Source organism: Ursus arctos, unplaced genomic scaffold (genome assembly GCF_023065955.2).
Source record: "Ursus arctos isolate Adak ecotype North America unplaced genomic scaffold, UrsArc2.0 scaffold_4, whole genome shotgun sequence".
NCBI lineage: Eukaryota > Metazoa > Chordata > Mammalia > Carnivora > Ursidae > Ursus > Ursus arctos.
This window is the reverse complement of record NW_026623056.1, coordinates 54,765,976-54,791,055: the sequence shown is the minus strand read 5'-3', so window position 1 is coordinate 54,791,055 and position 25,080 is coordinate 54,765,976. Positions and strand designations below refer to the sequence as shown.

Here is a 25,080-nt window from a genome sequence, read left to right as displayed (position 1 = left end):
ATAATCTTAGTCAAGGTTTCTATCTACACAAATATTTTATAAATTATTTTTAAGTGACCCAGCTGATTCTGAAGTTCATTTGAAAGAATAAACGTTTTAAAATAGTTTTGGAAATTCTGAAGGAAAAAAAAAAGAATAGAGATTTGCTTTGTTAGATATTAACCAATTGAAAGTGTTCTACCTTTGTTACCTAAAGGGACAAGCTGCTCCAATCTGTATTAGTTAAATTATGTTTCTATTATTTTTCTGTTAAATGAGTCAAAACCCTGGGTAGATTTTTATCCAGTTTGCAGGGTAAGATTAGGATGGACTGAAATAAAAGTTATGGCAGTGACATTTGCAGATCTCCCCTTTGGGTCCATTGTAATGCAGTGGTTCCCAAAGTGTGGTGTTGAGGATTAGCAGCATCATTATCACTGGAGAACTTGCTAGAAATGCTAATTCTCAGGCCCTGCTTCTGACCTACTGTATCAGAAAATCCTGGAGTAGGGCTTAGCAGTCTTTTACAGACACTTGATGCATGCTAAAATTTGCAGAGTACATTCTTAAAAAAAGAGGTTGTCATCCTCCAGATTCCTGAAACAGACACAACAGGCTCCTATGATGGTGGGCTATCATAGTAAGAGGCAGTGAAGGAGAAAGTAGTTTCACATATTAGCCCCCGATTGAAATTCAGTTGGCACAATTCCAGTCGCAGGTGTTACATTTCAATCCAGCCATTTCTCACATAGGCAACTCCAGGGTGAGTAGCAGCTGGAATTTATTTAATTGACCATGGTTAATGAGGCTTCCAGATAAGTCAGCTTGAAAGGTCAGCTTGTAAATAAATTAAATATTTCCTGCTGTATCATCTGTCAGTTGATGTGAGCTTGTGACTGTTAAGAGATCTAACTGTTGGACCAAATAAAAAATTAGGAAAGAGAATCTTCTGGTGAAGGCGGGAGGGTGGGGGATGGGCGGTGGGCGGTGCTGTCAATCCATAAGTGATTTTTAAACCATGCTTGGTTTTGTAACATCTGAACCACTGATCGCTTCATTAACTGTTACTGTAGAGTTCACTATGGTTTTCCATACTTTTATTTCATGAGAGGAAGACTTTAACACTCACTCCTTTAAATACCCTTTAAAGATAGTACTTTACCCTCCAGTATTAACAGTCTCAGGTTTTAAGTTTTGTCTTTATGAAAAAACACTTGTGCAAAGAGTGATAGACTGACATCTATTTTGATGTATTCAGAGGTATGTAAAGAAAGGCCGTGTGTTTTTGGCAAGGTGTTCTGCAGGAAGGGACTAGGCTGAGGCAGGTGAGGCATTCCTGTCTCGTGCAGAATTTAAGGGGCCCCTAAAACTCAATAATCAAATAATACTTTATTGGGCACAATTGATACAAAAGAAAGAAAACCCATGATGAATAAAATACCAAAGTTTTAAATAAAGGCAGGATCATAACAGTGGTAGGTTGAGCCATATTGGAGCCTATGGCAAAAGGGCAAAGTCAGTGATACTAATCCTGACTTTGAAAAAAATCATAGGTAAGTGTGAAACTAGGACCCCATTTACTCGGTGAGTAATATAAAATTGCGTTTGTATATATAATATTAATATTATTTTGTTTTTCTATTTCTAGGGATATACTAGTATCTCCATCAAGCTGGCAATATGCTGTCCTTCTTAACCGATTCAATTATTCCTTGAAACTGGAAAAAGATTTACATTTAAAAGGCTATCACACACTCTTTCAAGGATCTTTACCCTTCTGTCCTAAGTCAATGAAATGTTACCTTAGCAGAACTCCAGATAGAATGCCTTCAGAAAGACACCAAATTGGAAGTCTAAAAAAATACTATCTCCTGAATGCTGCCTCTCTTCTCCCAGTATTGGCTCTGGAATTAAGGGATGGGGAGAGGGTTCTGGATCTGTGTGCTGCTCCTGGAGGCAAATCGATAGCTCTGCTGCAGTGTGCTTATCCAGGTAATGTGCTTTTCTTTCAGTAATTGACAACTTTTAAATATCCATATATTACAGACTATTTATAAACTATATCAGAAGTGTAAGATTGAGTTTGCAGACTTTGTAAGTCTGAAAACCAGGATGGTATGTAGAATGGAAGTTTTAGATGAGGAATCAGTGTAATTTTTTTTTTTTCAGCTACATACTAGCCGGTAATTTTGAACAAAATTACCACATTTTGTAAACATAAATCCGTCAGGTAATGTGAATCCTGATAAGCCAATAACAAAGATTTTAATTTTATCTTTGACTTTTATACTTGAGAGTCTTGTATCAATAACTCATCACACTTCTAGGCAACAAAATATACACATTTAAAGTCATTATTTGTATCATTAGACCATAAGGTTATAAGGCAGTTCTGTCCAATAGAAATATAATGTGAAGTGCATATAAAATTTAAAATTTTTAAGTACTCATTAGAAAAAAATAGAAACAGGTAAGATTAATTTTAGTAATACATTGTAACCCGGTACATCCAAAATATTATTTCAACATGTAATCAAAATAAAAGTTATTAAAGAGACATTTTGCATCCTTATTTTCTTACAAAGTCTTCAAAATGGGTATGTATTGTACAACACATTTCAGTTTGGACTAGCTACCTTCTAAGTGCTCATAGCCACATGTGGCAAATGGGTATGGTATTAGACAATGCAATTCTTTTTTTTTTTTAAGATTTTATTTATTTATTTGACAGAACACAAGCAGGGGGAGTAGCAGGCAAAGGGAGAAACAGGCTCCCTGCTGAACAGGGAGCCCAATGTGGGGCTTGATCCCAGGACCCTGGGTTCATGACCTGAGCTGAAGGCAGACGCTTAACCAACTGAGCCATCCAGTCTCCCCTAGACAATGCAATTCTAAAAGACTTTAAAAAGTTTTTTGGAAGTAACTTATCATTACCATTATTAGTATAAAAATGATGAAATGTATGTAAATGTACATTTTTTATACATATTAAAAACAATGAATCAACATTCATCTTAAATTGTTTTCCTAATTAGATAATAAGACTTTTTAAAAAATTATTTCAGATTTCCCTGGATAAATATTACTTATAGCTTGGTAAGACAGGGTTCAGCATCAGTTCTGCCTGGTTTTTGATTGTTTGATCGTTTTTATAAATGCAGATGCTGTTTATTATAAATAAGATGATGGAAATGGTGGGAATTGTGTTATAGTAATTTCACTAAGCTCTTTATATCTTGAGTTATGACCCCAAATCACATAGATATTTTTCATCAGGCATTATTTTAATGATCTGCTAGGTGAACACTGTAGGTCCGCTTTGATTTTGTTGAAGGCAAAGGGTTACAAACCATCTCAATTACAAAAGGCTACTTTGCCTAGTTTAATTCATTCACTTTCCTAGCCAAGGTACCCATGTGTTTAATTGCCTTTGTTTGGTGCTTTGTAAATTTCTACACCCTGGCACAATTTGCTGTAATAAGATTCTGGATGAGCGGGAAGCATGCTCCTCAGTTACAAGGTTGGTGAAAGGTCATTGTGAAAGGAGATGCCCTGACCAGAGGTGTTCTTTAGGAAGTTGATGATCTGAAAATTGATTCTTTTAAAACTATCCAACTTTGCTTATAATCTCTTGGAAAGTTGTTACGTATCCCTAGGGCATGCATATCACAGTTTGAAGACTGCTAATTTATATCTTCCTTTGAGAGCACTCCCTGTTGAAATAGATTTCAAAAACTTTTATGAGAACTGTGAATCCAGTTGTACTAGGCATTGGTACAAATATATCAGTTAACTGTATATTTAGGAGAAAACATACTGTGTGTTTTAGAGTTGTTATTAAAACTCTGTTTTTGAAGCTTGGTGTATTAACGTAAGAAATCACAAAAGAGATAATTTTGTAAGGTTATTTTATTTTTTATAATTTGAGCTGAAGGTTTATGAAATCATGTGTTCTAAGTAGTATTTTTACTTTCTTTTTGTGTTCTTTGGCAGTATTCTTATTTTGTCCATTACATCAATTTTGAATATAGAATTTTTAGTATTTTAAAAAAAATGGAAGAGAAATGTCAAATTTGGGTACCATGTTGAAGAGAGAGTATTTTAATCCTAAATTATCCTCATTAGTAGGCTATAAATATTTCACATGCTTATGATAGGGAAGGTGATTTGATTTGGAATACAAATGCAAACTGATATATCCTAGGAGTTTGAAGTGGAGAAGTATCTTCCGGTTCTTACATCAAGGGCAATGAACTACAGGCAGTGTTCCAAGTAAAGAAGCTTTTCATCTAAGTAGGACTAATGATAATGGTTTAGTAAGAAGTACAGATGTCTTCATGCTGATGCTCAAAGCCCAAATTAGGTTAGCTACAGTGCTTGAATTTGGAATGCAGAAGCAATGCTAAAATAAGCTTTTAAAAGCAAAACCTAAAATGATGGCTGCAACTAAATGTGCCTTTATACAACAAATTTCTTTAGATCAGTACTGGCCTTTATTCTGGGCCAAGAGGCTCAAGCTTTGAATGTTTAAAAAGCTCATATTTTAAGATGATTAAAGAAATTAGTTTATTTCTCTTTTGGTCCAGCTGCTCCCACCTGTTAGCACAGTGATGGATTATCTGTTTGTTTTTTTGTTTTTGTTTTTGTCAACACAGCCTTTGTTATGTCCTGGTCTTGATAGAAAAGAGAAGACAATTCTGATTCTAAATAGGAAGGCAATAACATACTAAGAATGACCCAGACTGGTGAAGTGGCTTGTTCAACTTCCTTGCTGAGGGCTCTATCCTTTCATTAAATTTTCTTTGCGGTCATTGATACCTTTTTGATATCTGGTTAGCCTTTGGTGGTAGAAAAGATTAGAAAGACTCCTTGCTTTACTGAATTGCTTTTATCCTGCTTCCTGCTCCCTTAGGCCTCCAGGCCTTTTGCACACCCTATGGGTATGACTGTTCTTCCCCTCTTCCCCTGCTAACTTTTTTTCATTCTTCATGTGTTCACTCAGGAACCAGCTTTCCTAGAAAGTCTTCCAGAACCCCCTGCATTAGATGCACTTTTTATTTTGGTAGTAATAAAAACATTTCAGAATAACCTAGTATGTGCCAAGGTCTGTAGTAATCACATTGCCCAAATTTGTGTTTTCAAACATTTTTTAGTAGTCTTTGCTTCCAACATCTTGAGTTGTATTTCTATATATACGTGTCTCTGAAGTCCTAGGGCTCTAAGGAACACAGTGTGACTACCACTGATATATATGATCTTCTTAACCCTGCAGCACCATTAGTTGGTTAACTGAAAATAGGCAGAATTGGTTTTTTTCCAAGTTAGTTGCACCAAAATAAATTAATGAATGAAACTACCAGCCCAGTTTCTTCCCATGAACCAAAGGCTGCCTTATATAGATATAAAGCCTCAATGATGTTTTCAGTTTCTTAAATTCACCCCCTTTGCTGCTTAGATGAAAAAAATACCAAAATTTGGTTTATTTTTGACAATTTAAACATAAAGTTAATTCTTTTTTTTTTTTTTTTAAGATTTTATTTGTTTGAGAGAGAGAATGAGAGAGAGAGCATGAGAGGGGGGAGGGTCAGAGGGAGAAGCAGACTGCGTGCTGAACAGGGAGCCTGATGCAGACTGGATCCTGGGACTCCAAGGTCATGACCTGAGCTGAAGGCAGTTGCTTAACCAACTGAGCCACCCAGGCGCCCAAACATAAAGTTAATTCTGTTTCAATGTAGTAAGTCTTAGTATATATAGGAAACTTGGGTTGTGATGTCTTATATTACATATTTTTAAAAGTTTAACCGATCTAAGACAATTTCAAATAAAATCTACATCTAGGCCAAACAACAATATAACATTAAGCTATATTTGAACTAAGAGAGTTACTTTAACATGCTGAATTAAGAATCTTGACTAAAGCTGTAATTTAATGAAAAGCTGACCTGATTTTCAGTTTTAACAGTTTAAATATTCTTTATTATAATGCCGTGTTTCAAGTCAACTCAGCCACATTAGTGAGCACATACTATATGTGCAAGGCTTTGGATGGTAGGTGTGGAACTATGAAAGGTACAGAAATAACTAAGACTTCAGTTTCTTGTAGAATGACAAACTAGGTCTCCTAACAAACCCTCCTGTTGAAAACAACTAAAAAATATAGGATATAATATTAAAAACAGAATCTTTTAAAATGCATTGGTGATCTCCAAATATCCAGTGACCATAATCTAAGAGATAATGGGAACCTAAAAGATCAGTTGAGCATCAAAGCTAGCTTTTCACTTGTGAGCATTTGCTTAACCAGAAAAACTTGCATGTTGATTTTTATTACTTCATGAAAATGTGGGAATAAAAGACAAAGCCAGAGCTTGCCTAAGAGAGCATCTACTAGGAGGTTAACTTACAGAAAGCTGAGATTCCAAAATGGTATACCTGCTGTGTAAGGTAAACTAAGAAGAAATTGTCCTCTCCCAAGGGACTGAAAGGAAAACTGTCTGTTTTCAACTTTGATGATGAAGGAGGAATGAAAATACCCTCTGTAATTGTGTAAGCACAGCTAAGCCAGTGTAGACCATTATAGTGAAGTTGTAGAACATTGAAAATAAAGAGAAGATCTTAATAGCAGCCAGAGAGGACAGATAGTTTACCTTCAAAAGACAACAGACTGAGGATTGACCTTTGAGAGTAACAGTGGAAACTAGCATTCAGAGGAATGATGTTTTAAATGTCCTAAGAAAAGATGACTATAAATCCAGAAATATATTCACCAAAATATCCCTGAAGAACAAAAGTGAAATGGACATTTCTTTTTTAGACAAAAAGAGATAGAAAGTATAAGTTTGTCACCAATGATTCTGAAAGATGTGCTTCAGGAAAAAGGAAAGCCATTGTAGAGGGATGATAAAAAGATAAGAAGAAATGAAGAACAAAGAAGATGGGAAATATATGGGTAAAATCTAAAAGTCATCGACTATAGAGGACGATGATAATGTTTTGTGCAGTTAAAAAATGTAAGCCCAAATAAAACCCAGATATATAGTAAAAGCATCAAGTTTGGGAGGGGAACTAAAACATTCTTATATGTTTTAGGAAAAACAGTAAGGTTGACTAACTATATATTTTTTTACATATGTATATTAAAATGTTTAAGTTTACCAGTAAAATAATAGAAATGGAATATAATTTAAACCAGAAAAAGGGAGAAGTGGAATGAAAAATAATTAAGACATGGGTCTTTCTTTTGAGTCTTTTAGTATCTGATGGGGACAAGGTGTGACTTTGGGGTGCCCTCTTGGCCCCAGTGTATGCTCCACCACAGATGTCTTTGGCTCACCTTTACTCACATTCCTTACTTAAAAGGCTTGAGACTCTTGAATTGTTTCCAGATTGGAGAAACCCTAGAAAAGATTCATGCTGTTCTGCAGTTATCTGCTGCTAATGTTACTACCACCACAAATTGAGGAGCCTCTAGATGGCTTCCAGCTGACAGGCAAAAATCACCATACCTGCGTGGTTGCTATAACTGGCCTTGGGACTCTCTGGCTTGCCTGAGGGGCCAGAGAGCACAAACCTGAATTTGGGAGTTATCAGCTCTTGGAAAGTACTTTAACCAATGAGAGACGGGAGACAGGAAGATGACAGCAGATTAACTGTTCTTCCTCCTTGCTCCCCTAAGCCCCATGGTTTCTTCCAAGGCTTAGCAGTTTCAGACTATGGGCATATCGTGAGAGACTGACCAGTGCTGTAGCCAGCTTGATTACAAACCCTTTCATATTTGTGCTCCGTCTTTGTATGATTTACTTCCTTTTTTCTCTCCCTCTAGTTTCCCTGTGGTTGCATCCCCTCCATAATGTTAACTTTTGTCTTAGGTCATTTCCTAGTGATTTCAGGCTTTTAGACAACTGTCCATAAGCTGCATTAGCAAATCCTCCAAAAGCTCCTGAGAAACACATAAACTAAATTAAAAAAAGAGTATACTACCTGTGTAAATGCAGCTTTAAGGTGATTTCTTAGTCTTTTTCCTCCTCTAACAAAATTGATGCCATCTCCTGAGCTCCTTCCATGTAGAAATTGCAGTGTGGTGGTAGTAGAAAGGGTAAGCAATGCAAACAAACATCTCTCAATGAGGTAGAGTATGGTTAAGTACTATAGAAGAGGTTCAAAGTCTGTATGAAAGTGGACAAGTCAGTCAAATTTGATGGCGCACAGAGTATGTTGGTAAAACGGTGGGAGGTTAAAATTGAAAAGTTGTCTTGAGGTCTCATTATCACAGACCTTGAAATAAATCAGTAGTTTGAACTTTAATAGATGTTAGGATATCATTAAACATTTTTAATCATGGAGTGACAATCAGAGAAAACATATGTGTGTATATATATATATATATAGAGAGAGAGAGAGAGAGAGAGATGTATATATATACTTATACATATATATATTTGAGCAAAGGGTTTACAAAAATATTTCCCCCTCTGCATTAGAATTTCACCTTCATGTAGTTCTCTAGTTTTGTTTCCCTGGTAACATGATAGATTGTCACTATGTTTCCAGGCAACATTACTCATTATAAAAAAGACCCTGATGGGTAAAATGCATGTGCACTGGGAGAAAGAATAAATAAGCCCCAGAGACCCGATACGGATGCCCTGATTGGGTCTTCCTGAGTGCATTGATTGTTACTGGGCAGTCCTCTTGTAACTGGGCATCCCTCTTGGGGATCCTGGAAGCTGTGCCTATGGAGTTGTTAGAAGAGATGTTGTCTCCTGTGGGACATGAAGCTTTTTAAGCGAGGCAGCTCCTACACCAATGTGAATCTTACCTTCTTGCACCTAAATTACCAACTTATCAAATTACAAGGTCTTCCATGAAAGAGGAATGTCTCACCCTGCCTCTTGGCAAGCTGTGGTTCCTGTCCTTTGTAGGATGATGCCAAACATGGCCTGCATGAATGTTGAGGTGAATCAGACCTGAAAATCTAATGATTGAAAAGACTACTTTAAATAAGACCAAAAAACCTAGAAATTATAAAAGTGATATGATTGACTATTAAAATATTGTGAAACTTAAGAATTAAAGATACTACAAATAAATTCAGAAGACAATGTAAGAAACATTTGCACATCGGATGGCAGATAAAGGGATAATATCTGTACAATGAAAATATATCTTACCTGTTAGTAAGAAAAATATAAATAGTGGAATAGGAAAAAAAAAAGGCAAAGGATAAGAATAGGCATTGACCGAAAAGCAAAACCAAATGGCAAATAGAAGATGAAAAGATTAAACTACAACATCACATCCCAGATCAGACTTAATAAAAACACTTCTCGTGGGAGTTTGGTGGAGGGATAGGGTAATATTTACTAAAAGTAAAAATTCCCCTACCCGATACCCTAACCTATCCATTTCTCTGGAACTGTTTCATAATAATAAAAACATATTATAAAAGGACAGATTTATAAAGACACTTATTGAATTTTATTTTATTATTTTATTTTATTTTTGTTTATTGAATATTATTAGTGACAACAATGTGAATGCCCAGTGATTGGTAATGGATGAATAAAGGATGATATATCTATTTCATGTACTATTTAGCAGCCTTTAAAAATTATATTTTTCCCAGTTGACTTGGTAGTGTTTATTTTAAAGTGTTGGTATATGTGGAGAAGAAGTCTTTTATAGATAGATAGATAGATAATATAAGTTCCTTTTGATGGGGTTGTTGGGCAGTTGGTGGAGAGGGTAGATGAAGAATGAGATGGAAAAAAATGACACTATGAAAATATTATATAATTCCACTTATATCAATTTTATATGGGTATATACATAAGGAGATGTGGTATGATGGTATGATTATCAAATGGCTATCTGAAGACTGGGTTTGAGGTAATTTTTGATGTTCTTTATACTTTTGTGCATTTAAAAATGTGCTTGTATTTATGTATTATATTTATATATAATATAATTTATAATAAATATGTATAAATATTTATAAACATATACACATATATTTAAATAAAGGGAAAACAAAATAACTATTTCATTAGGGAGTGAACCATTTTGCTAGGTGTCTTCTGTACTGAGAAGCAGTATAGCATGTCGCTTAAGAGGTGCTTAAGGATAGGTAGGGCTCTGGAACTAAGATGTCTGGATTTTTAGCTCTGTGAACTTGGGCTCATGGTCTAAGTTTTCTCATCAGTAAAATATAAATAACAATAAAAGTATCTATCTCTTAGGTTTGTGAGCATTAAATGTGTCCCTATTTGTAAAGTCTTAGAGCAATGCCTAGGACATAATACGGACTCAAGAATTGTTAGTAATTATTATAAACATTTGTTATTACTGCTTTTGCAGTCCTATGCTAGGTATGTTATTAAAATATCACATTTAAACTTAACCAGTTTTTAAGGTAGCCAGTGTAGGGGAGATAAAGTTTCTCCTCTATCCTTTTAGAGTTTCTCATTGGTACTGACAAAACAGATTAGTAGAAGTAAAGCGTACAAATTTTATTTAATAAATTTTACATATACATGGGAGTTGCCCCAGGAACATGGAAGATCCACAAAGTGGCCAATCGTAAGTGCTTATATACTAGGTTGAACATAGAGTGCCAGTTGTGGAAAGTAACTAAAATATGTGGAGGAGGAGACAGGAAGAATTTTTAACAAGGTCTGTTTGTACAGATTTCTTGGCCCTGACTCCCCATCTCTGGTGTTAAGAATATTTCTTTCCTTCTGGTATAGGGAGAGTATTTTTCATATGGGATTTCATCTCCTTTGAGGAAGAAAAAGGAAGGTAAAAATGCCCTTCTCTGGTGATAAGAATATTTCTTTCCTTCTGGTATAGGGAGAGTATTTTTCATATGGGATTTCATCTCCTTTTAGGAAGAAAAAGGAAGGTAAAAATGCCCTTCCTGCATCTGCTGTTATTCAAGTGCCTTTAACTCAAAATAATCAACATGCCAAAGTGCCATATTTTGGAGAGGCATGTTCTGAATCCTTTCACTAGGTACAATCCCCATTTTACACATAAGGAAATGGAGACTTTTTTTTATGAGATTATGAACATTTTTTTAAAATTTAAATTCAATTAACATATAGTGTATTATTAGTTTCAGAGGTGGAATTCAGTGATTTCATCAGTTTTATGTAACACCCAGTACTCATCACATCAGGTGCCCTCCTTAATGCCTACCACTTTTTACCCCATCCTCCTACCCCCCCCCAGCAACCCACAGTTTGAGAAACTGAGACTCTTAAGGAGAGCTAAGTAAGTTCCCCAGAGTCTGACAGTTCATAATTTGAGCCCATGTCTTATCATAGAGCCAGTAGCATTTTACATGTTTTTTTCCATATATCGCATACCTTCTTTTGTTTAAAATGAAAGTGTTCTGTTCTGAAAGGAGCACGGGCGTGCGCACGTTTGTGCGCGCGCGCTCTATCACTCTCTCTCTCTCTCTCTCTCTATATATATATATCAGTGTATCATTTACTCTTAAGAGCTTTAGGGGAGAACTGTATTTGAGGTATTGGTTGTATAGCATATCTTTAGGAATTCATAATTTGAATGATTAAATGGTCAGCTTCTGACAGGCTGTGTAGGCAAGACTATAGTCAATGTTTTTTGTGTGTGTATATTGCTGTTTTTAAAACCTAAGATAATCATAATATTTACCTCTGTGCCCTATTTCTGCATAATTAATGATGAATTGATTTCTTTCTGAAATTTATTTGCTCAAAAGTGGAAATTTAACAATTCCATTGCATTCATTTTAAAACTTTTTAATCCTTTAGGTTATCTTCACTGTAATGAGCACGATAGTCTGAGATTGAGGTGGCTGAGGCAGACATTAGAATCTTTCATCCCACAGCCTTTGGTAAACGTAATTAAAGTGTCTGAATTGGATGGCAGAGAAATGGGAGATGCCCAGCCTGAAATGTTTGACAAGGTACAGTTTATTACATTGTGACAAACCGATGGGCTCCCAATGATACCACTGTTATGTTGCTTTGTTGTTGTTTTCCATCTGCTTCCAGACATAGCCTGATACAATTTCTCAGTACTCTGGGAAATTTTGATAAAGTGAACAAGGAAGCAGTTTTCATTTGATGGTCAGCATGGTTCAAAGGAAGCGGTGACATTGGGATTGGGGATTATTGAATGTTTTTTATTTCCAGGTGCCTCAAAGATACTCAGGAAAAGATCAGATATTATTTGGGTCAGTGCACAAACATGTACACTATATTGCTTTAATTTGGTAACATTTCATATCAGAGTATGACAGTTGAGGAAAAAGAACGTTTCAGCAAACCAAAATTGAAATATTAGTTCTCAAAAATAAATGCTGAGAATTCAGAAATATAGTAATATCTGTTTAAAACGAGTAACTTTTGTAAAAGTTTTTGCTGTAGTCCTCAAGAATATGAAACATGAGTAGACATTAGTGGACTTTTAGTCCTCCTGTTCCCCCTCCCCACCAAAAAACCAAACACTGAAAGTGCACAGGACATTTTCCTGTAAAGTATTAATGAAGGAATGTCATGAAGAATTTACCATAGTATACTTTTGGTTTTAAAAGAAATGTCTTTATTTATTAGCTGTTTTTTTTCATGTTTTACAGAGCTTCTCCGTGTATTTTGCATCTGAGACTGTATTTTCAGTGCATGTTTGCATTATATATCCTTTTTTTCTCTAGGTGTTAGTTGATGCTCCATGTTCAAATGATCGAAGTTGGTTGTTCTCTTCTGATTCTCAGAAGGCAGCCTGTAGGATAAGCCAAAGGAGGAATTTGCCCATTCTGCAGATAGAACTCTTAAGGTGAGGGCTATTAACACAAAAGTTATTCTTGTTCGTAATGTAATTTAAGTAGGCATGACGAATCATGACACAGAGAATTCCCCAAATGGAGGGTTTCCTGTGTAGGTGTTGGTAATTATTCCTCCAAAGACTGTATCCAGAAAATTCTTAACCTCTTTCCTTTCAGCTCTCATGCTATAAGGCCCCACTGCCCCCTACCCCACCCCCTCAGTGAAATGTGGTATTGCTGTGCATTGTCCTTTAAAGGACACATACGATTTTACTGTGGTTTAAAGTTGTTTGCATATCAGGACCATCTCAAACCTAGGTTTCAGTACCCTATTCTTTCACCAGAACCTGAACAGCCCCCCATAATAGTAGCTTTAGACAACGATTTTTTTTTTTATTTTTTATTTTTTTGGTAATGGATACATTGTTCTGGATGAGTCAGCCTCCTAGGAAGTTTTAGTTCATTGTTAGCACTTATCTCTTCCCAAAGAATTTTCCAGAAGCGTGTGACCACCAAGAGATACTTGGTTTTCTTCTGAACAGAGGCATTTTGGGACATTCTGTCCTGGTTTCAAAAGAGATTTCTACTTCTACCCTACTCCCGAGTAATTCCTGTTGTTCAATGCAGAACAAAAATTCTGTGGAATATTTAAAATATAATTTAATGATGTATTATCACTTGTTAGCTTTTACATGTGGAATGAGAATGATTAAAATTTTTTTTTGCACTTCTGACAATGTGGTTTACTTCCAACTTCTGATTGATACACAATAATGAATACATGCCATTACCTAAGTATTACAGCCAACTAATATGTAGTCTTGTTCTTGTACCAGATTATGAAATTAGCTCATATGGCTATTTTAGGTAGTACCTGCCAGAGGGTTCTTCTAAACGTGACTCATCTGGCAGTTAAACTGTTTATGTGCTTCCAGTGTCAGCCTTTCATTTACTAAACCCTAAAATATTTTGAGAATTTTATACCACCTTTCCCCTTCTACCTCTTGGATTATTAGCTTTGGCATGTTGCATAGATTCTGCTATAAGACTTGTTTCTCACCTAAACTTTCTCGATCTGGCTTCTTAGTTAATTATTGCAGCTACTCCGGGCCTTGCTATTGTTATACCTTAGACCCTGTAACAGACAATAAGTTTTATGATGGCTTGTTAGCTTTGTGACCTCTATTTTTTTTTTAAACTGTGATTAAGCAACAAGGCTTTCTGAGAGTATAATTTTTCTTTCTCTCTCATGAAAAATCCTCCATTCACTTCTTTTTCTTCCTGTTCATTACCCAGCTTTCTGTGTCCCATTTTGTCTCAATTCATTGTAACCTATTTTCTGTTCCCTTTATTCTTCCAAATTTATGTTTGTTAAAGTTACTAAAGATCCATTAAATTGACAAATATTTTTCAGTTTTAATTTTACTTGATCTCTTGATAGCATTTTTAAAATCTCATTTTCATTGTAAAAAGCTCAAATAATAAGAATGAAGCAAAAGGCCCTTTTGGCCATGGACCCAACCAAATACCAGCTTTCTTTACTGAGTTAACTGTTGGACTTGTTTGGTGTGCACTCTTCCAGACTTTTTCTATAGCTGTTTTTACAATTATGTGTGATAGAGAAATACATTTAAAAATAACTGCTATCATTGTGTATATATTGTTCTGAAACTTGCTTCTTTTGTACGTAGTTTTTCTTAGTTTTGTCCTTATAGATCTACTTTGTTCTCTTCAACTTTTATGAAATATTAAATAGGGTAAGTCTATCATATTCTATTTAATCCTCTATTTTTTGGATACCTAACATTATTTCCTTTTTTTTTTTTTTTTTTTACTGTAACAAACCATCCTTTAATTTGTCTCATTGGACATGATACATTTTTCTTGATTAAATATCAAGAAGTGGAATTGAGGATCAAACATTTTAGATGTATTCAATACTCTAAAACAGTTATACCAGTTTATACTTTCTATTGCATTTGACTTTGTCGCTTGCATGTTCCCTCTTTTTTTTTTTTTTTAATATTCATTTATTTTCGGGGGTGGGGCCTAGGAAGAGAGAGAAAGTCTTAAGCAGACTCCGCGCTGAGCACAGAGCCCCACACAGGGCTCGATCTCATAACCGTGAGATCAGGACTTGAGCGGAAACCAAAAGTTGGAGGCTTAACCAACTATGCCACTCAGGTGCCCCGGCTTGTTCCCTTTTATAGTATTCTCTTCCCTTGATTTTTGTGGTCATATGCTTTCCTGGTTTTCTTTCTACTTATTTTCTTAATTTACCCTTAACTAGCTCATCCCATAATTTCTGGGTTTCCTTAGGCTGTTGATGTTGGCTCTCTTCTCTGTTTATCTGATGGCTTCAACTGATAAAAGATGCTATCTCTACTTTGTATGTGTCTAAGCTCATATCTTTCTCCCTAGCCTCAGATCTGTATATTCAGTTATCTATGACATATCTCCATTTGGAAGCCCCTTGGACACATTAAACTCAATTTGTCAAGAGGGGAACTCATAATTTCTAAAGCTTTTCTGTCCCCCTTAAAATCAACAAAACAAAAAATCAGAAACCCCACTAATCTACCTTTTTTTCTCTTTTGTATCTCAGTAATTTCCATACCATCATACATTTGCCTAAGTCAGAAATCCATGTCCAACCCCCCTTTCTCTTATACTCAGTCAATCCCTAAGATGTTTCAGTTTTACCTGTTAGATATTTTTCAAGTCCATCTAATTCTATCCCTCCGGAATAGCCTAATCTGAGTCTGTCATCTGAATCATTACAACTGGCTCCTAACTGCCTTGCACATCTCCAGGTGTGAGCTTCACTTCACTCTTCACGGTAAAGCAAATCTGATCTGAAATGTAAATCTGATTATGTCATTCTCCTTTTCAAAATCCTGCAGGGGTTCCCATTACCATTAAGATCTCAAATTCCTTAGTATGATATTCAAGTTGTCTTTGTTTGTTTGTTTTTTTTGTTTTTGTTTTGTTTTGTTTTTTTAAAGATTTTTATTTATTTATTTGACAGAGACAGCGAGAGAGGGAACACAAGCAAGGGAGTGTGAGAGGGAGAAGCAGGCTTCCCGCCGAGCGGGGAGCCAGCCCGATGCAGGGCTTGATCCCAGGACCCTGGGATCATGACCTGAGCTGAAGGCAGATGCTTAATGGCTGAGCCACCCAGACAACCCTCAAGTTGTCTTTGGGTATGCTTCCTTCTTACTTCATTTGCCTCATTGTCTCAGGACTTCTCTTGCTTTGTGTTCCACCGGAGCAGTTCTTCAGACTCACCTTACAATGTCATTTCTGAGGCCAGGGCAGGTCCTGTTCCTTTTGGTTGAGAGTTCTTACTCCTCCTCCCCTTTCTTTGGTTAACTCTGGATTCTTTAGAAATTAGCTGTGACCTCTTCTTATTGAAGCCTCCTGACTCCCTAGGACTAGGATTGATATTCCCTTCATGTCCGTTACTTTCATTTAAAAATATATTGTCAGTTTCTTTGCTTAACATTTGCCTTGTACTTATCTCTCTCTTCAGCAAGACTGTCATAAGCCCCATGGGAACAGGGGATAGTCTTACTGTTTTTATTGCTAATACATAATTTGGTGTCTGGTATGTAGAAGGAGGTCAGCAAATAATTGTTTAAAAACACTAAATTACAAGGGCTGAGTATTTAGAATTTAAATATGTAATTAAATGTATAGCAAAGTTAATCTGCCAAAAATGATATAATCACTATTGTGCTGCATAGTAATTAGGCATAAACATAAAGCATTTCCATAATTTATTTTGATAAGTATTGCTTTTATATAACCAAAGCATGGTTTTAGTTTCAGTTTAGTTTTTTTTCCCCCCAATTAATACATTTCTCTTAATATCATTTAGCATTTCAATCATTGTCGTGAAGGTCACACATTATATAAACCTCACATAGGCACCTACTTACCTTAACAACTAGGGCTCTTCCTTAGTGGCCACTCCTCTCTCCCATCATCTTATTCCCCAAAAGGAATGGTTTTAGCACTGCGTCATTTTAGTAGCATGTTAACAAGGTGCAAAACTGACATCTCAATCACTACAGGTGTAGATTTTCATGTAATCAGATGGGGAAGACCATCACCCCAGCCATCTCCTATTCTTTTCCTTGAGCAGCTACTCTCCATTTTCTGTCTCTGATGCTTGGTCTGTGTGAGAGATTTGGGAGCCACCTAAATAAAATAGTTGAAACTTTGGGTCCCGTGGCTATGTGGTTATGATGATAATGGGGAAAGAGTGGGACACCCAAGCTGTAGGCGTAGAGAATGGTTCTAATTTCCTGACATCTACAGGTCTGGGGGTTGAAAAGATGAAGGGAAAAATGATAATGCCAGCCACAATTTCTCTTTTACCTCCTGTCCCTGACCCCAGAAAATGAAATATATAGTAATAGTAATTTTCTCATCAGGGATAACTCTATCACTGACTATACCACATACAAAGAAATTTCTTACTTTCTTTGAAATCTTTCTCACCTAGTTATTGCCTTACCTTCCTTTAACGAAAGGTTGTCCTTTTATTCCACAATAAGAAATAAAAGATTTCAAATGCAAATAAAGGCAAGAAAGTAAATATATTGATGTGTGAGTTTTAGTCAAAAGTATAAAGGATTGATAGTAGATCCTTATTTGCATTTGCAGAGAGCAATTAGAAAGCAAAAAAGCAAATATTGCCTAGCCTGATATTGTGGACAGAAGATGGCACTCAGAAGGGAGAAAAGGAGTGGAATGGATAATTGAGAGGCAAATAAGGAAAACTTTTTGTACTGTTTTGTTGAAGACTAGTATTTGTCAGCTGATGGATATGATACTCAAAGATACTTTATGCCCTCTGTGGCTGTATATTCATTTACCTCTCCAGAAGTTATTCATATTTATATTAATTAGGCAATCTGCATAATGTTCACGGTTTTAGCTTTTGAAAACACAATACTGTACAACCAAATATTACTCTTACAGGTTTTTATGAATGTGATACCTAACTTAAAATTAATACTTTATTTATTTATTATTAAAGAATTTATTTATTTGAGAGAGAGAGAGCACACACAGAGCAGGGCAGAGGGAGAGGGAGAAGCAGACTCCCTGCTGAGCAGGGAGACTGATGCCAGGCTAGATCCCTGGACCCTGAGATCATGACCTGATTCAAAAGCAGAAGCTTAACTGACTGAGCCACACAGGCATCCCAGTAATTTACTTAATAGAAGTTTCTTGATGTTACATTTTTTTAAAAAGAGTAATATTAGTAGATATATAAGTCTTTTAAAAATTCTTTTAAAAATCAATGTATGTTTGTAATCATGAAAATGGTAATCTAACCTGATTTTTCTTTTTAGCATGGGAAGCTTATTATAGGAAGACACAGTGATGACAGGAGATAGATCCCAAAGCATATGTGAGTTCATGGTACACTTATTGAGGACTCTTCAATTTATCCATACAGAAATGGAAAAATTAGAATCTTCTGTTTAATTTATGAAATATGAAGATAAAATTATATACAACCCTCTCACACATCTTCCCCAAAACCATTTCAGAAGATAAGAATGTGGGACAACATTATAAAGAATAATTGAACACAAGCCAGTTCTATTAATGCAGTACCATTTGAAAGTATACCTTTATTATTTCTCAAAATAATTTCTGAGACCAGTCATTTCTGTTACATACTATGTATGTACAGACTACATAATCAGATTCTCTTGCCTCATTTTTATTTAAATGTATTAGGAAAAACAGAGTGGGAAAATATGCTGAAAATAATATACACATAGTCTCTTTAGAAAGTGGCCATGGTGTTTGTGCAAAAGAAGTTTACATAATTTTTAGATGGGAAAGCACAAATGGAAGAGTATGATTTATAAGAAAAATATTGGTATGTTATTGCAGTAATGTATCATGTCATCCATTTCCTCAGAGAAAATCAATCACATTTAAAATACTGACCCCTTCTGGTTTCCTTTTCTCACTAGCTGACAAATAAAATACAATTTGTGAACTCATTGAAAAAGGAAGCTTAGATTATTCAGTAACATTTTGAAAATTTGTATAAATCATCCAGATAACTATCCTTAAAAAGTGGTACTCTGACAGCATTGTGTTTTAAAAGAAACATTAAAAAAAAAAGTCCTCAACAACTCCTCTGTCATGCTCTTGAGGTGAGATAAAGCTCCATAGTCCTACTGACTATGGAGCGTAAGTCTTCATCATTCATCAACATAGTGACCAAAATATTGATGTGTTCATGTTGGAAAAATAGCATTTAGACATATAGTCTATTAGAATGGAAGATTTCCACCACTGTTTCGGCTATGTATATAATTTCTTTTTAAAGGTCAACTGATTCAGTTAGCTTTGCATGCTGTCATTATATGCTTAGTCATATGTTTGGAATCCAGACAACAAAAGCAAACCACTATCAATACAACTGCTCTTGCTACTACTACTACTTTTCTTCCTCCTCTTTCTTCTTTTTTTCTTTAAGTTAAATGGCAGGAGTCAGAGGTTCTCAATTAAAAATCTGTAATTTGGGCAACATACACACTTCTTTTTAATAAGAGTGTACAGATCAAAATATTCCATATTAAATGAAATTGTAAAAGGTTGAGAAGACATCCATAGTTTGTAGCTATTTTATTTTCAACATTAAAAATATCCCAAGTGTAGATTGACAGTATGAAATACAATCTTGAAAATGAGATTTTATCAGCATTTATTAATTTATCCACTTTTATGAAGTATCTCTTTTGCATCAGAACTTTTCTAGGCAGTGCAGAAACTAAAATATATGCGGAATGCTCCTTGTTCTCAAGGTCCTCAGGGCAATTGTCGTAACATGGGGCAAGAACATGGTAACAGAATAGAGTACAGAGGTAGCGAGAGGAGGGACACCCAGCTTTGGTCAGGTTAAGGATGGAGTGTGGCTTTAACAAGTTATATTTTACAAAATAAGCAACAGATAAATATTTAAATTAAAGATATTTATTCTAATATTTTTTCCTAACATGGAAGTAATATAGTCTCATACAGCATTTGGAATATAAAAAGAAATATAAAGAAGAAAATAAGCCATCCATTGAAAGAAACTTATATTGACTTACTTCCTTTGACTGCGTATAGTAATAACAATAGTAGAAATCATAGTGATATATAATTTGGTATCTTTTTCCATTTAATTTATTGTGAACATGTTAATTATTAAATAGCAGTTGAAAGTATACTTTTGAAATGGCCACATCATATTAAATCACTCCATTCATTTATTCAGGTAGCTAGGAGTATGAAAGACTTTCCTATGATAGAATCTCATTAATGAAAGAAATAGGTACAAAAACATCCTAGTGGAGATTAAAAACTCAGCCTTTTCAATGATCCAGGCAAGAGCTTGCTAACTCTTTGGGGAAGGAGTTAGCAGCTGGCCTGTGATCCATTTCTCTTTTGATTTCTAGGGAGGCAGTTCCAAGAAGGCAGGCGACCCAGTTAAACATGTTGATAACTGACCTCCTTGGTAAATAGATTAATAAATTTTGCTGAGAGGAGAACTCTTTCTTATGACATGCTTTGAGCAGAATATCCCTGGTTAGGCTTGCCATGGTAAACACAACCTAGAATCTAGATTTATGAGGCACAGCTTCCTGGAGAATGTCATACAGGCTATTCAACTCCCCAAGATATATTGGAGATGTGACATAACCTAAATGCTCCCCATTGTGTGAGGTGACCTGTGAACTTTGCTTAGAGAACTCATCTATTATCTGAGCTAGAAAACATTCTGAGCTATAAGCAAGGCTGAGGTAGCCATGTTGGGTGTCCCTGCCTCTTTTATGCCACTTGATTGCTTGTATACTTGAAATTATTAGTAAAGCTGGATAGTGGCTAAGCTCTCTGGCTCATGAGAATCTGATTTGACAGTCCAGTCCTTTGTGTTAGCTCACCCCTAAACCCCATCCAGGGTCGTCTGATGAAACCTCTTATTCCAGTCCCTCATCTAAATCTTGAAATTCAGTCAACTAATCCAGACAGCTCTTAGACAGAAATTAAGAGCCCTTCCCCTTTATATCCTGTGCGTCGAAACATGATTAAAAAGGTGAAAGGGTAGGGCCTGTTGTGCCAGAGTTTAGGCAGTTCCAGGACTACAAGAAAGTTTGTGATTTTCTTGTGATTCCATGAACAGTGATTTTTCCGTTTTGGCTCCACTCATTAGTAAAAATAATAACAATGGATGCTGTTCATTGACTATATTAGCTACTTTTCCTCTCTTTGTTTGCAGAGGCTCAAGTAAATAGGTGGAGAGTCTTGAATTGTTTCTTCCAGCAACATGCCTACCCCTGCCTTGTAGGTGGAGGAGGAAGAATCTCCTCCTTCATAGAAACAGGATGCAAACATGGTGACAGTTCTCCCCTCACTGGGTATTCTTTCTGTTTATTGTATTTGAAGTATTTATTGAGTGCCTTTTATGTTTTGGGCACCAGTGGTAAAACAGGGCAGATTCAAATTTTGTTTGACTTGGCTGCTATTATTTTGTAAATAATTAACCATCCATCATTACTGATTTAGAAGTTTCATGATTTCTATCAACGTCCCTGAAACTGGCATGCTACCTTATTAGCTTACAAGCAGGATAAATACCAGTCCCTTCACAGTTTTTGACTTTGTGGTACAAATATTTTCTCCATATTGCGACTTGGTGGCTTACCTTTTACTCTTCTCAGTGTTTTTGTTTTTGTTTTTACAAAGAGGTTATTGCTTTTTAAATATAATTTATTTTATCTATATCTTCCTTTCAGATGAATGCTTTTTTGTGTGTCCTGTTTAAGAAATCTTTCCATACCTTAGATAATCTCTTGTGTTATTTTCTGGAAGCTTTATTTTTTAACTTTCACATTTAGGTCTATAATACACCTCAGCTAATTTTTGTTTAGTAGTGTGAGGTAGGAATCTATTTTCTTCCTTCTCGTTTTCCTTCCCTTTTTTAACCTTGCATGTGGATACCTAATTGTCCCAACAGCTTTTATTTTATTTTTTTAAAGATATATTTATGTTTAGAGAGAGAGAGAAAGCATGTGGGAACAGGGAAAGGGGCAGAGGACAAGGGAGAGAGAGAGAACCTCCAGCAGACTACCCGCTGAGCATGGAACCCCACATAGGGCTCAGACTCAGGACCCTGAGATCATGACCTGAGTTGAAATCAAGAGTCACACACTTAACCAACTGAACCACCCATGTGTCCCTCAAGAGCATTTATGGAAAAGTCTGTCCATTTACCAGTACTGTGTAGTGCTACTTCTGTCACAGATCAGATGTCCACATCAGCATCAGTCTGATTTCTGTTTATTCAATTGCTTTGTTTACAGATCCTCCAGCCAGTGCTACACTAACTTAATTACCATAGCATTAATGTCATGATACGTAGGTGCAAATATTCCCTTTTTGTTTGTTTCATTTTGTTTTGTTAAGAGTATCTTGGCTATTTTCGATTCTTTTGCATCTTTACATTTTAGAATCAGCTTTTCAGGTTTCATAAAAAACTTGTAGGGATTTTGATTGGAATTACATTAAATCTATCAATTTAGGGAGTTTTGTCATTTTCCTGCTATTTCACAATATTGATAAATTTTTTAAGTCTAAAAATTTATGGATTCTTTTGGATTTTTAAGAAAACCCCTCATAATTCTGTAATATCTAGAAATATGTAGGTAATTTTTTCTGGATTCTGTATGATATTTTTCCTAGGATTTTTTCATGTGTGTTCATAAGTGAAACTGGCCTATAATTTTTCATTTTTGAAATAGTCTTATTAGAGTTTGGAATTAAGATTATACTGGCTTCATAAAATGAATTGAGGAGTGGGTTCTCATTTATATTCTCTGAAACAGTGTATGGAAAATTGCAATTATTTTTCCCCCTTGAATATTTGACAGAAGCTGTAGTTGAAGCCATAATGGGCCTGGAGTTCTATGGGAAAATTTTTGACCGGTGATTTAGTTGTTTCTTTAATGGTTACAGGACTCTTTTTTTTTTTTTTTTTAAAGATTTTATTTATCTATTTAACAGAGAGTGTGTGCACACTCAAGCAGGGAAGTGGCAGGCAGAGAGAGAGGGAGAAGCAGGTTCCCCACTGATGACGGAGCCTGATGTGGGGTCGATCCCGGGACCTTGGGATCACGACTGGAACTGAAGGCAGACACTTAACCAACTGAACCACCCAGGCACCCAGGCACCCCACAGTTACAGGACTCTTAGCAGTTCTCTCTCTCTTTTTTTAATCAGTTTAAGAGGGTTTTGTTTTTAAGTAATTTTCCCATTTTATCCAAGTCTACAAACTTACTGACATAAAGTTGTATATAGTATCTCCTCATTATCTTTTTAGTGCTTGCAGGATTTATAAGGATGTCCTCTGTTTTATTTTTGTTAATCAGTCTTGCCTGAGGCTTGTCAAATTTCTGTGTCTTTCCAGAATGTAGTGTTTAACTTTGTTCATCTTTTTTATTGTAAGTTTGTTTCTTGTTTCCAAACATATGGGGATTTTTTCGTTATCTTATTAGTTTTTAATTTTTATTGTGATCAGAGAACATATGCTAGCTATATCGGCCTGTTGTTTACCTCTAAAGAATTATTTAGGATAGTGATTTTTAAACTTTGCTTTGTAAAGACATAGGGATTTTGTAGCATTGTTGTAGGAGCCATCCTGAGGGAAGGGAGAGGGATGACCAGCAGAGCCTTATAGTTCATCACAGCAGATCCAGCTAGAGATGTGATAGCTTCATCTGGTTAAACTTGTAGGATGTCATTTGAAGAAAATTTGTTACTAAAAAAATAAATTAATAAAAAGTTTGAAAAAACTTATAAAAATCATGTAAATCAGCAATAAGCAATCTCTCTTCATTTATAAGCACATTTGCTATGGGCCAGAATTAAGTCAATTCTGGTGGTTTTCTTAAAAGCTTTTTAGTTCTTTTTCTTTATGTAAGTGAAGAGACAATATTTGATAGTAGATTAAAGACCCTATGTAAAAGGCAGGCCTAATGTAATCTATTGTCACTCTTCCTAATTTAAGCAACACAAATCTACATTCCTTATATTCAGTCTTAGTAGAGAGCTTTTAATCCCTCGCCCACCCTCCTATACCAGTCTTAATGAGGTAGTTAACTGTTGGTGGGAAAGACAATAAACATAAGATTTCGAAGTAGAAATGGATAATATGTTAAAACTTGTCATTTATAATCTATTTTAAGTGTAGCTAGCATCATTTATCACTTGGCTCTACCATATATAAAAATACTATATAAAGAATATTCTTTCTTCAAGGTAAAAACTTACTGCAGGTGCAGAGAAGATAATTATCAGCATTGTTTTTGTTTCTTAGGCTGACAAAGGAATAGCTGCTGGGTATGGCATCTCTGAAAATAGCAAGCTCAGTCACGTTTCTTTATCTTGAATTTACAGAACTACTTTGATAATAAACAGTTTGAAATCTAGAAATTTGATTACTTACTATGAGCATAGTGAAAGGTACCCTCAAGGCTTGTAAAATAATACTTTTAAAACTGATGATAGCACTGGGTAACTATCAACCTAGAAATATCTGTGTTTTTGGATTCTTATGGTCCTGAAATTTAATTTTGAATCTGCATTTATTTGATGGATTGTACATGAGCTTCAACTTTTCACCTTAATGTTTTCTTTGGTCATAGTACATAATAGTGATATTTGCTTCCTTGCCCAGACTGCTGTTTACCAGCAGAAATAGTAAGCTGATACAAACAGAGGAAAATGATAAAAAAAAAAAAAAAAGGCCATGGAAAAATGAAAGAAATAGGAACTGTTGAAAAGTAACAAAAATAGAAAAATTTGAAATGAATACTAGAAGCCAACAGCGTAACATGGAAAAAAAAAATATGGAATGGTAAGGAAAAATAAATGGAACAGAAAACCCTGAAATACTTAGAGAAAAAAAAAAAAAAGACAAAATGTAGAGGAATTAAACATTTAGGATTGGGGGGAGACAAAAAAGGAACAACTTAGACATATAAGTTTTGTGAGCTCATAACAATTGGCTAAAGTTGTGGCTTGATCATTTGTTAAATTATCTTGTAGTAATTAAAATATTTCTATTGGTACATCAAATTAGGCATATATATATATGTGTGTGTATATATATGTGTATATATATATGTGTATATATATATATACATATTTTAAAGACTAGATTTATTTTCTTCCTTTTAAATCGGATTGCCTGCCTTCCACACTAACTTTCTCTT

At 35.2% G+C, this 25,080-nt stretch overlaps 1 protein-coding gene across 4 annotated transcripts in view; it reads left to right on the top strand.

Moving 5' to 3' along the window:
- Positions 1-25,080, top strand: part of NSUN3 (NOP2/Sun RNA methyltransferase 3) — a 449,969-nt gene that overhangs the window by 13,402 nt on the left and 411,487 nt on the right. For all 4 annotated transcript variants that reach the window (XR_007188714.2, XR_008957257.1, XM_044381248.3 and 1 more), the window contains exons 3-5: positions 1,628-1,971; positions 11,775-11,929; positions 12,677-12,798. Coding sequence is in view for 2 of the 4 variants with exons in the window: in XM_044381248.3 (XP_044237183.1) it covers positions 1,628-1,971; positions 11,775-11,929; positions 12,677-12,798 (621 nt within the window). In the remaining 2 variants the exon portion in view is untranslated. The remainder of the gene's footprint in view (positions 1-1,627; positions 1,972-11,774; positions 11,930-12,676; positions 12,799-25,080) is intronic.